The 13,885-nt window shown below is 39.9% G+C and overlaps 1 protein-coding gene across 1 annotated transcript in view; it reads right to left on the bottom strand.

Moving 5' to 3' along the window:
- Window positions 1-13,885, bottom strand: part of nbeaa (neurobeachin a) — an 80,598-nt gene that overhangs the window by 48,526 nt on the left and 18,187 nt on the right. The window contains exons 2-5 of the mRNA XM_068331069.1: window positions 7,459-7,690; window positions 4,750-4,850; window positions 2,699-2,794; window positions 2,411-2,532 (exon numbers count right to left, since the gene is read on the bottom strand). Coding sequence (XP_068187170.1) covers window positions 2,411-2,532; window positions 2,699-2,794; window positions 4,750-4,850; window positions 7,459-7,690 — 551 coding nt within the window. The remainder of the gene's footprint in view (window positions 1-2,410; window positions 2,533-2,698; window positions 2,795-4,749; window positions 4,851-7,458; window positions 7,691-13,885) is intronic.

Here is a 13,885-nt window from a genome sequence, read left to right as displayed (position 1 = left end):
TAACTGTAATTTAAACATTTATGAACCCTCCCCGTACTGATACTAAACCCCCTTATATCTGTATTACCTTTTCCCACACTCTTATCGACTGTTTAAAACACTTTTGAAGTCAGAGACTAACAGAACACAGCGCACTTCTGGATGCCGTCAGCCAATAGAATGTGCGTATGGTATCACGTGACTACCTACCAAAAATCTGTGATAAGGTGAAGTCGCTAGTGTTAATGCGCTAATGCGCACTGTACATACACACACACACACACACAAACTGGACCAAAAAATGCATCATCAGATAAAGATAAAATATTAAGATAAAATAACCCTCCTTCAAGGAAACTTGTCATGAACCTCAGAAAAGATGACCAATCACTTTTGTGTGAAAGCTCAATAAAGTTTGGCTTGTAGAAAATGTTAAATATTAAAGGTCAAAGAAAAAACTTGACCACAGACAGACAGATGAACAAATGATGGATATATAAATAATCGTACCGCCTTTTTATGATGAAAAGACAAATTGTACATTCACATAAAACCAACAAACAAGACTTTTAACACTTCTGGCATTATTATTTAAACCAATCCCTGAAGAAACACCTGAATAACAAGGATTTTCAGAATCAGAAGAACATGGTTACTTTGCCTCATCAACACCTTCCATTTTCTCCCTATTTCTCTTCTTCATCCTCCTAACCTCCGCATAAAATCCAGCTGCACAACTAAGCCTCTTCATGAAACAACAAGAAATTTCTCTTCTAAAATAGTCCCAGAAGAATCCCACACACAACAGCGTGAGAAAGTAGACATAAATCCCTCCAAATGAATCCCTGGAACATACTGGGAGTGTAGAGGTGTGTTATCTTGGTCTTCCTGGAGCTGAGGAGGTCGGTATCAGTCAGCAGACTGGAGGACTAGGTCCATTTGGGGGAAGACGATAAGACCTGGGCCAGAGGAGAGGAGGGTACCCTCCCTCTCTCGCTCTTCACTCACCATGACAACATGACGAATGGTTACTCAGGTAACAGAATTACGACCTTCATGTAGAACGGTTCATGTCTGCGATGCTATCCAGAGAACATACAGAAGCATTTTGAAGCCTCTTTATTAACATTCTCTCTGTTCAGAGAGAGCAGTTCAATTAAATTAAATGTAAAACATAACGAAGCTTCATAGCGGGTAACTGCTTTGCACTTGTGACGTTAACAGTGATGCCAGCAGGGCTTAAAGGTGAAAAGTAAAAGACCATGTTCATAATGTATTGACCTGACCTGAGTTTGTTAATGACATTTGAATTTATTATCTGTTTATCTGCTTACTTCCTGTCTGAATCCAGTCGCCTGTGTTTACCAGCTGTTGTGGCTCAGCAGAGAAAAACCATTTCTTTATCAAAATAGTGATGAAATACTTTAAGAAGGAAGGAAAACTTGGGCCTGTATATACTACAATATGCATGCAATTGACGGATTACTAGTGTGTGCTACTAATTTCCCTTTTGGTTTTATAACAGTATCTGTATATAAAATACAAAAAATAAAATAAAAAGAAATTCTTCACCCTGCGAAGGCTGAATTAACTGATATGAATTGATTTATTCTCTGGTTAAAAAGACGAAAAAGTCATTTAATATTTGCAAATGAGTAACTTGAATTTGTTCTATATATTTTATATAATTTTCATAAGTCATATGTTCTGCCAATAATTGTTTGACAGGACTCAAAAACAAGCTGACATTTGTGGGTTTTTCCTGATCCTATGACATTTGCCTTATCATGACAGCTAGTATTTCAGTATATATTATAAAACCTAACTCCGTCATTCACATCCTCACTGCTTTGATTCTGACAAACTGGACTTCATGAGCAGCTCAAGCTTCATCTGTTCTTCAGTCTTGGATCACCTACCCTACAGTGTGTTGACCACTAATGGACCTGATGATTAAGCCTGAGAAAAACCATGCAGTCCATTCAGAGCTTTTTCTGCTTTCACATCAGGCAGAGTGCAGTCTCCTCCAACCTGCATCATTCATGTTCACTTGAGTTTGTTTCTTCCTGCTTCAACCAGAATGCCTTTTGACATGCAGAAGGAACAAGCCTGAACCCGCTGTAAGCTGTGTGTTTTTGTTTACTTGGATCAATAGAGAAAGCAGAAGCAAAAAAAAAAAAAAAAAAGCAGTTTGTGCAGTCAAAAAAAAGTAAATCTCACTTCTCACAGAAAAGTAACATTCCTTAGAGCTGTGGTGAATTCAAGACTACCATCAACAGAGAACTTCGTATATCTATAGACAACAGACAGACAGACCAACCGACAGACAGTCTGATAGACCTACTATGATGTGATGTTGATGTTTTCTTTCCCACTATCTCACGACAAGAACAGTTTTTATTGTAGTTCGGGTAAGAGTCAGTCCACTTACCAATAGAGGTACGGTTTGTCTTTATCCACGTTGATGTTGTTGAGTGGATCCTGTCTGAACCAAGTGTTGATGGTGAATCCGTTCTGGTAAGGCCATTTAGCGATTGGCGGCAACGCTATGGCCTAAGGGAGGATGCAGATAAGTCAGATCATGTCTTCGCCACATTCACAGCAATCACTGTCACTAGAAAATCATTGCTATCTTGGCTATTCAAATCAAAAAGGAAAGTGCAACATTTTTTCTGATGGTGTGTGTGTGTGTTTGTGTGTGTGTGTGTGTGTGTCTTACCGCTGCACTGCGTCCTGGAAAATTGAAGAAGGTATCAGGACCATGTCTCTGAGGCATCTGGTTCAAGACCGACAAAAGCTTGATAGCATGTCTCGGCTGGTGGTGGGGGGTGGGGGGATGAGAGAATGATTATTATCATGTGACACATGCCAACAATTAGAGTCACAGGGGTGAGACATGGAAAAATCACATGTGACATCATATCTCTTGCACAGTGAATCAATAACTCTTCAATCACCTCTGCCCTTCGTCGACAACACCACATCAATACCATGGCAACCCTTGATCGATCTGTCTTTGGAGCAAGCTCCCCGGGAGGAGAAATTGGAAAAGACAAGGAAACCGAGTGCAGAAGGATGAGGCGGCGATAGTGATTGGATGGAGGGAGAGCGGAGGGTGGGCTGAGGAGATGAATGAAGGTCCTGCTTTGGACCACTGAGCAGTGACTAAAGGTTCCTGGGGGCAGTTGTCCTGGAGCCTGAGCGGCGGACAGAATGATGAGGATGGACGAAGGAGTGTCAGCTTAAGCTAATGGCTGCTAGCGGCTGCTACGATGTAGAGCTAATTATCTGCTATTCATCTGTATTTATCTGCTACAAATCTGCTTTTATCACACACACACATTCATATATGAATATATATATATATATATGAATATATATATATATTCATATATATATATACAGTATATATATATATATATACACACACACATACACACACACATATATATATATATATATACATATATATATATACATATACATGCAGTGATCCTTCGTTACTCACGATTAATGTGTTTCAGGATCGCCCTTAAATAACGAAATTCCGCAATATTTTGTTTTAACGACAAACTATTTATTTTATTATTTACGGTAATTTAGCGTTTATGAATCCTCTCCATACTGATGTTAAACCTCCTTATATCTGTATTACCTTTTTCCACACTCTTATAGATTGTTTGAAGTGCTTATAATTGTTTCTTTAATACACAGAAGTGCACTGCGTTACGTGAGTCTCGGAACGCATCGCACACACGGATGCTGTCAGCCAATAGAATGTGCGTATGGTATCACGTGACTACTAAAAATCCACGATGAGGTGGAGCCGGGCATCTTGAGGCGCAAATGCATGAGGGATTACACATGTTATGGTGTCTGTTAATACAAACCTAATGTCATCAATGCGCAACATGAACCCATATCTATCAATACCAATTGATCAAATGTCTCCATGGAATTCTGAAAATTGTTTAAAGCTCGCTGTAATAGACATTCACAATGCATTTATGAAATGTGTTCTGGCAGGAAATGTCAGGGTTCAGTACTCCTGCAGTGAGAGAGGATGGGGGAGCAGACGGTTTGCCTCCCTACGTGTCCACAGTTAGTTCTAAAGTGTTCACCCGAGTCATCCATACCCGGTGAGAAATAGGCAAACGACAGGGAGCAGTTAAGATGATATAACATGCCATTTGTAGGAAGAAGTGCCCACTGCCAATCCCTAAATTTATTGCATTACCTGACAGAACTTATGTGTGGTAGATCTAAAAGCATGACTCAGCAACTGCTTGGTGCGCTCTGCTCTGCTTTCTTTTCAGAAACCAATTTTAGTTGGACATTATCAAGCATCAGAATTATGTATTAGAGTGTGAAACCCATCCTGTATAATTCATCCAGCATTAAGTGAATATAAGCGAATGTGACAAACCAAAATAGAATTTTTTTACAGGATGTTAATGTCTGTTTTCGATTTGAAAAACAGAGAAAAAGACAAAAGGTTATCATGAATTCAGAAACTCTAGAGATTTAAACTAGAATGAAACTTTTAATTTCACACCTGAAGCATTGTAGTCTTAGAAAATTATGAAAACAGCCACTGAAGGCAATTCTTAAAGCAAAATGAATGAATCTTTTGTTTCACTTTATTGCAGATGTGTAAATGAACCTGACATTATCACCACCCACCCACACACACACACACACACACACACACACACACACACACACACACACAAACACGATCCAAACATTTCCAGCAGTGGTTGTGCTTACCCAGATGCCGTTTTCTCCTCTCAGCATACTGAAGAGCAGCTTCAGCTCTTTGACTGTGATACTATAACTGGCCATGACTCCCAGCATGTCTACAAGGAGATCTGAGGAATCGCAGATAAAGAGAAGTCAGCACAAGAGAACAAAAGTGTGTTTGTGAGTCAACGGCTGGGCGGCCCAACTTCTCATATAAAAAAGTGAATAGAATTGTTGGAGAGAAATAAAAGTTCACTGGTTACCAGTGCCGTATCATTTTTTGCACAACCTTGGAAATGCGAGCGTCATTTTTCAGCGTTAGTGAACACAGTAAGTTAGTACTGTACAACATATTGCACGACTGACCTAAATTCTGTACAACAGGTATGAAGACAACAAAACCAACACATGTTCGACGTGATACCTTATCGTTATTGTTAATTAACGTTTTGTTTATTTGATCATCTGCCATATTCAACTTCACATATCCTCTTTTAAATATAACATACATTGAGCTCACCCATGCAGTTAGCTTAGGATTTAGTTTAATGTAGCTTAATATAAAATAAGTTAATGTAGGAGGAAACAAAAAAACTGTGCATAAACGTTTCAAATAATGTCCTTATCAGAACCTCAAACAAAAACAGATACAGTATAAATAGGATTAGTTTTCTACTAAAAAAGAAAACTAATTAAAAACATTTCTCACAAAGTCGAACAGTTAAAAAAAAATTTCATATTCTAAAAGCAATAGTAACCTATCAACTTTGCCTCGACTTAAAAAGAGAATATTGTGTGTCTTTACTTTCCCACTGAATGCACAAGCACATATTCTAAAAGAAGAAGAAGTACACTTTTAAAAGCAGATTGGTGTTAACTCTAAATGATGTTTTGGACTCACACAGCCAGAAGACATGGCAGAGGTACACCAAAGAAGAGCTCTTACTTCCTCAGTCTGCTTACAAATACTCTCCTTTCCCCAGTTGGCCTGTCAGATATGAATAGCATCTTCCCACAATGTTTCATAAGCTGGAGCTCAGCAATAGGGAATAAAGCTGGAGAGCAGCTCACTGAGGTACTGGAATAAAACGAAAACCTAGTGCACAATGTCCTAGATTAAGAAAAACCTCTTTTCAGTGCCACCGATCTTAATAGTTTTAGAAGTGTTAGAATGGCGATTCAGAAAACGACTGTGAGAACTGACATCAAATTGATTTAAGCAGGGTATGCTCTGCTGTGGCGAGCGGTAATAAGTCATAAAGCGCATTATCCTGTGGAGCTAGGTAGGACAGTGAGGACAGCTGGGGGAGGGAGAGAGAGGACGTGCACTTCGAGGCATCATTAAGGGAACTCAAGGTCAATACAGTGATGTAAAGAGAGGCTGGTGTGAGAGCTGCTGTTGCAATCAAGCTTCCTGTACAAATAGGAGCACGCTTTGAACCGAGGTCATTACTTCACTTCTGCTGCACCAGCAGGTTATGATCTCACACCGCAAACAGATTTCCACACATGCAATATCTGCTGTGGAGAGAGATTCTATGGAACCGGTGAATACAAAGTCCGACAGAGTTTAATCTCATAATGGAAAATTCAAAATCAAACACTAAAGTAGAAACAGGGATTCATGATAATATGCCATCTTTTCTAATATTACAAAAAAAAGCCCATATCATCTTGGCCATATTCTGACTATTAACATCATACCGTCAGCACAGCAACAGCAGGGAAAGACTGATAGCAAGAGTAACATTAAAGCGGAGTTAATGAAAAAAGAAAGCACCTTCAGCAGTGTGGAAGTGATTTTATTATAAGGGAACAACCTATGATAAAATGTACGCAGTGCAGGAAGACTGCAGCGACACAACAAAACTTTTTCACAGACTCAGAGATATACCACTGGAGCACGAGGAGAGCTTTAGGTCATTATTATGTCGCATCATCAAGAATACCCTTATCACAGAGATGTCCACACAGTGATGATTGTAAAAGGCATAAGAGAGATCACATCCATGGTAAAGCATATGATGTAGTGGAAAAGGTCAAATAAATCACAGCTCCAAACAAATTTTAAGTTATGATTGGAAAGAATGACGTGAGCCAGCGTAGCTTTGTGTAAAATTTTCTAAAGACTGTGTGTTATTCCAAAGAGTAGAAGTCCTCAAATTATTTTTTTGCAAATTTTTCCATTTTTCTGTCTATTAGGATTGTGCAACAGCTTCATGACAACTTTCAAAGAAATCTTTTTTAAAAGATATATCAACACTTCTGAAAGAGGCAGTTATTTGCTTGCTATTCGCAATGTATTTGCTTCTAACTTTGGGGACGAGGCTTGAAAAGAATTAATGAAGAAATTTCTATTTCAATAACTACCGCATATCAAAATCTGCTGTGAATCTAGTGATCCAGAATGTTTAAGTTTATAATACTCGTGGAAATCTCATCTGTGAGAAAACAAATAATTACACAGCAGCTGAATTGTAGCTAAAATTGTGATGATTCAATCAGTAAAGGTTACTGCCCTTGATCCTGAAGAAAACTGATTCATCTGCTATTAAACCAGTAACGCCAACAATGTGATGTCAAATTGTAGGGGTACATTATCAAGATCAATGACATAAGGAAACTGATCTACCTTGGTAGAAATTTGCACACTTGTCTAGTTTCAATGTTATTGCTGTATGGAACTTTTCTAACACATAATCCCTGTTATTGTGTACAGCAGTGCTGAACACTTACCTGCTATCATGTCGTCCACAGTGCTCATTTTGAGCAGCACCTGCTGGATGAGGCCAACCTCGGTGCTAGTCTGCAGGTTGCGTACGCTCTTGCGGAGGATGGCGGTGAACATGCTCCAGATTTCTGCTTGGCATGTCACCTCGCAGTGGGACAGCAGCTCCACCATGCAGCCGATGCTCTCCGCCTCCTGGATGATGAAGTTCATCTCCAGGTCAAACTCACCGCCGACCAGCTGGAGGAGGGTTAGGGGTGGGGGGGAGGAAGATGGAATGGGGAGAAAGGGTGAGGTGGGTAGTGGAAGTGGGTAAAAGGAAAAGCCAGGGAGGGGGTGAAGCGAGGGGTGGGGGTGGGGGGTAAAAAGAGAGAATGATTAAGTGAAACATTTAACCTTTTGTCTGTAGGAAAGGCTTCTGATGGATGTGAACTGTGGATATGAACCCATTCCCTCTGCTCGAGGCCACAAATACAGCAACAAATAAACATCTTAATAAACACGCACACATACACACACACACACACATACACACACACTTGGTCCTCTCTCTAATGTGAGCAGTGCAGCACTCTCCTCTGTGAGCTAAAATCACATTCAAAATACAGCAGGCATAAAAATGGCCTCCTTTTCTGCAGGCACACAGACTCACAGATACATACACATACACGCACACACACACACACGCACGCACGCACGCACACACACACACACACAGACACTGATCGATGCACATTTCCCTGATCTCTCAGTGAGCATTAGTCAGAGGACGACATACTTTTAAAATCGAGCGAAATGCTCTGTCTCTTAATGGCTGGTGCACAATAATTATTGGTGATTGCACAGCCTTCATATCGCTGTGACTCACACACACACACACACACACACACACACACACACACACACACACACACACACACACACACATACACACACACACACACACACACACACCAGCACTCTCGCTTTTGCACCACAAGCATAACCTACGCAGTTCATCCTCAGCATACTACACTATCCAGGAAATGGTTGTCATGACAACCAACAAACTAAAAGAGCACCCTGGAGGTAATGGAAGAGATATAAGTAGGAGCAGGAGATCGAAGACAGAAATGAAACCAGAGGAGAGGATAAAGACAATGGGGTTCAAGTACAGGCAGCTAGACTCCAGTTTAAGAGTCAGCACCAGTAAATACCCTTGACCTTAACAACAACAGACACGTTAACAGTAATGAGAAAACTGTTCAACAGCAATAAGTACAAACACACACTGGCTCATTAACAATCACATCCCATGATAATGTGGCGCGAACATATGACAGAAAAACAGGGGATAAATGTTTGATGTAACACTGACATGAAAACACATTAAAACAGCAACACCAGGTGAAAAAGTGAGAAAACATAGTGACAAAAGATTTTTAAGTCTGAATTAACACCAGTTTAAATTGTGCCAACAGCCAGGCGTATGAGGTTAAAAGTTTTATTCTCCTGGATTATTAAAAATAGGTCATTAAAAACTTTCTATGGAAAACAAACATTTACTCATGATAATTTTTCAGCTTTTGTACTCACTAGGGTTCATTTCAATCCATGCAAAAACAAAAGCTAAATCAGCATCACTTTCAATAAATGTTTTAATTAATTCCGCCTGGGATTAAACAGCTTTTTAACTAAACGCTGTTCAAGCTGGGAACTGGTTCAACATTATTCTGAGCCGATGAAACAAAACTGTGTTGTACCTGAAGTTGTGATGTAAAAAAAAACACACAAAAAACACAGAAACAACACAAGCTTGCAATTTTTTAAAATTTTTTTTGTATTTGTAGCTTTTTTTTTTCTTTTTTCATTCGCATAATTGTGGAACACGTGACTGAGACACATGGGAGGAAAAGTTTAGCTCCTGCAAGTGAAGTGTTATTATGAAAAAATAATATTGGCCTCGGCTGCAACATAAAATTTCTAAGAAATAACTTCACCATTATAAATTCAAACACACTCAGCCTCAGCTGGTCTGGTATGACCAGCAGACCGTTGCTAAATGTGGTTTTAAAAATCATGAATTCTATATTTAGCCACATCCTCTTCCTGTGGGATGTTTGACTGGAGCTCTTTACATTACATCATTAACCCTTCTGAATAGTTTTATAGCACCCAGTGGAAGAATAAACACAACAAGTTGTTTATCATGATGGTCTCCGCTTTTACCACAACAGTAGTGGATCAAAATTCAAATATATTTCCTTTTGTTTTTTTTGCTGTTTTTTTTCCTTGCCTGTTTTGTGAAATTTTGATGGCTTTAGAGAGCACCAGGTAGTTGAGGCTACTGTAAATGTTCAAAATTTGATGCGAGTTGGACTACCTTGGAAAGAATGCAAAGCGATGGAAGACAAAGAATGGTCTCCTCCACCCAACAACATAACGCATCACAACATCCAAACTCTACAGAATTCAACAAAAGGTCACCACAACCAACCAGCACCATTTTGGAATGTTGTCAATAAAATTATATTAAAGAATGATATTATGGACATAACATTCTCGTTTTTCTCTACTTCTCATGCCCTCTCTTTCTTCCCCACTATCTCTCTCTCTTACTTTGGACGTGAAATGAATTGATCGAGTGCACTCTGTGAATGCACTAGCATGGATTAGGTAGGACCCCTAAACAAGGCATGGAATAAAAAGAAGAATTAATTCATGCCACATTGAATTTTCCTCTCTCCTCTGAGATTCCCAATTATACATCTCGCTGGGGACCACTGCGCCCTCCACATCTATTTAACCTGCCAGTTTGAAGACGCTTTATACACATTGTAACTGAAGCTTGGGGGGGGGGGGTCCTTTGTTGAAATGTGCTTGCAGATACACAACTTGAACACAAAGACTCACACGCCCCCCAGGGCTTACCTACATTTACAGCACAAGCCTAATCTTCTCCGCTCACGCTTCCCACCAGAGTACAGACAATCGCAGCAAGATGAGTGACGCAAACCACAGCAACAAATTCAGTCCTGTGACCAACAACTCAGGGAAAATCAGGCGTGAGCGCAGCAGACGCAGGAGGAGGGAAACAAGAAAGTGCCCTGATAATTGTTATCTATCCTCCCACAGACGCAGCATCAGTGGGGAGGCAACTAAAAAACCTGAGTGATACTGCCAAGAGGTAACTGGACCAAGAACATTAGGTGACATGAAGAGGGGAAGATAATCAGAGAAAAATGGAACGCAGAAAAGATGCGGGAGAAAATATTCTCTCCACCTCGCATCAAAGACACGTCCTCCGTTTTGTGGTTCTGCCATAAAACTGATAGATGCCTCGGCGTTCACGCGGGGTTATTTGCTCGAGGAGGGCCTTTAATTGATGTATAAACAAACACGCTGCCTCGACTGCAAAAAGGTTGATCACGAGCAGCTTGAGAACACTTGAGCGCACCGAAGCACCAACATCACAGTGCACACGGACAATGGATTAGTGCTTAGTTTTATGAGGGGCCGCGTTCCTTTTGCATAAACACTCATAACCTCTAATCGCCTCTTTCAATCCACCGCGTACGTCCACAATGTCAGCTCTCTGGCCCCTTCGCTTCGCAGGAAGTGCTCACAAAGAGGCATGTAACCACATCGGTGAACACAAACAAGAGACCTTTACTACTTCAACACATTCCCTGGTGGTAAAAAAAAAAATGCACACACACATCAACAGGGACCCACACTATGGCACACGCCTCAGGATAAAGGGACTTGGCGAAGCCGACTCCTCCGTCCTCTGTGGCAATGTGAGCACAGACCTCATTGTCTTCTTGGCAAGCCGGTCGAGGACGTTTGTTTTGGCAGCACTATAACTGCAATTGCTCCCAAATGCACCGCTCATGTTTCATTCACAAAAAGAAAGAAAGAAAGAATAAAAAAATTTTTTAAAAAGCCCAAGCATCTCACACAAAAGCAAGTTGCTTCCGAAAGTGACAACCTCTTTCCCACCATCGAACATTTGACAGGCGGAAACCAGGGGTTGGATTACAATTTGTTCTGATGCATATGACAGCGTGTCTACCTGTTATATACCTCCTGCATGGTGTGAGTTTTACTCACAATGAAAAGAAGAAAAACACATATAGGACTGCACAATATTGAAATATAATATTCCTGATATCGAGGCTGGAGAAGAAACGAGGCTTTGGTGCCTTGAGTGCAGTATTAACCTTGCAACTCTCTCAGTGTGAGTCTGAAATCAACAAATATTTTATTACTGAGGATGAATCTCAATATACAGGATTATGGAATAACAACAGATACCAGAGTTCATCTCACTCTTTAACTCTGCAGTTGTACTTATAAGAGTTGTGGTTATTTTATTATTTCTTGTAAAATAAGAATTCTATTTTTGTATTTGTATTTTTTCATCAACTATAAGCCACATTATTGTACTGTTACCAGATGCTCCAAAGATTGATTAATAACTCACATTAATTACTTTTAAAGCTTTCTGTGGTTTTGTTCCTCGCCTGAAGCATAGATTTGCTTGAACATAACCCTGTTTCTAGCCATAGACGGGACCCTCCTTACTGTTCCCTCCACCAGCATCGCTATAAAAGGAAATCAGGCGTTTTCCATTACAGCTCTGCAACTGTGGAAGTCCCTGCCTGGGGAAATCAGATTTGCAAAATCAGTTCCTACTTTAAAGTCAGTCCTTAAAATTTAATTTTATAGAAAGGTTTTTTTTTTTATAGCTGCTACCACTTGATTATTCTAACTTGCTTTTGCTATACGCTCTGTTTCAGGTCTTTGTTTTTATTTATGCCGGGATGAATGGTGATATCTGAATTATCTATAAATGATTTTCTTATTTCTACGTAATAATAATTTTAAACTGAAACTGAAGGTTGGTCATCTTTTCCACACCATATATCCAATGTAACATACAAATGAAGGCTACGCCATAAACCAATGCCTTTGTTGCAAAATTATTTATGAGGGTCGGTGGGAGGGGTCTTAGTATTTTTAGTTTTCTTAGTACTTATTACATTTCCTGCCTCTTCCCACATTTGTACTTCTGCCCTGGTGAGCGTTCTAGTGCTGCTCGTTCCGACCCTAAAGGAAGCTGGCACACAGTTTAGCATCACTCTAGTTGTGCCAAGGAGGTGGGTGCTGGAGGAGGGTGGGTGCTGGTGCCAGCGCCGGGACTATCTCCACACCACAAAAGGCTTACATGAACAGTCACCTCACCCAGCCAACACCAGCTCTCATAAGAGGTGGGTAAAACAAACGCTCCTTCTGTTCCTCTGACCCGCTCACCATCAATGCTGCTTGTGAACAGTCCTGAATTGCTGCGAGGCCAATGGGTCCTTTTAACCGGAGGCATTTTGGGTTGGGGACTATAGATTAAATTACTGCCCCAGGGTTCTGGTATATACGGCGCTGATTCAGTACTACCAGTATTTACACCTGTTTAATGTGAGAAATTACACCTGCAATGAGTCTAGATATCCACTCTGAAAATGGATGTACTCCATATGTTTGAAGTGCTTAAACACAGGTTTGTATTGCATAAATAAAACAATAAAATGTTACTTGTTACTGCCTTTGAAAACAGCATGCATATGCTCTAAAAGTTATTTTTAAAAAGGGTTTTATAAACAGATATGCCAGTGGTGGGGGTTTTTTTTTTTCGTGACTTGGGGGTAGCAGGAACAAGCTGTGAGCTCAGAATCTACATATCAACACCTTTTATTTTGTACAGCAGAGCTGTTAGCAAACAGTTGCTCATTTACACATTCAGCAGACATGGTTAGTGGCCTCCTGATGAAGGTACAGTAAGTGCAGTAATCACTATTTTCAGTCCTTGTTTCCTGGGGACATTAGCTGGCTCCTCACCAGCTAGACGCTCCTCTACACTCTACACTTACTTTGTAAGACTGCTTCTTTCCATGTGTGCGCAGACAAAGTGGGCAGTAAGAACTTATTTTTTGTGAAAACAACTGTCTGATTTGAATAAAAATGAATTTATGAGAACTGTCAAAGTGAACAAAAACAGCATCCAGATAAATTAACAACGAGCTGCCTCTGTTTTAAGGCTCTACAAAGCTAAAACGGCTGCAGATTCCAGCAATCATTTCCTGCAGGTTCATCAGAACTAAAACTACGGTGAAGCCGTGAAACAAGCCGTTCCTTTACGGTCTTACTGTGCTTAAAAAACAATAATCAGATCTGACATTCTTACATGTTTAAAAATTAGTAATTTGTATTGCATAAATATATTAAAATCTTTAAATGGACAGAAGAAAATCAGACATTATAAATTAATTATAATCTGTTCATTGTGTTTTCAGATGCGTCATCATGTTGGGACATGTTTATACTATGTTAAATATACACAGTAGGTAATAGTAAGCGTATTCAGTATATACTATGGCATTACACCTGCGTTGATTGTTA

Source organism: Antennarius striatus, chromosome 13, assembly GCF_040054535.1.
Source record: "Antennarius striatus isolate MH-2024 chromosome 13, ASM4005453v1, whole genome shotgun sequence".
NCBI lineage: Eukaryota > Metazoa > Chordata > Actinopteri > Lophiiformes > Antennariidae > Antennarius > Antennarius striatus.
This window is presented reverse-complemented; position numbering and strand designations above follow the sequence as displayed.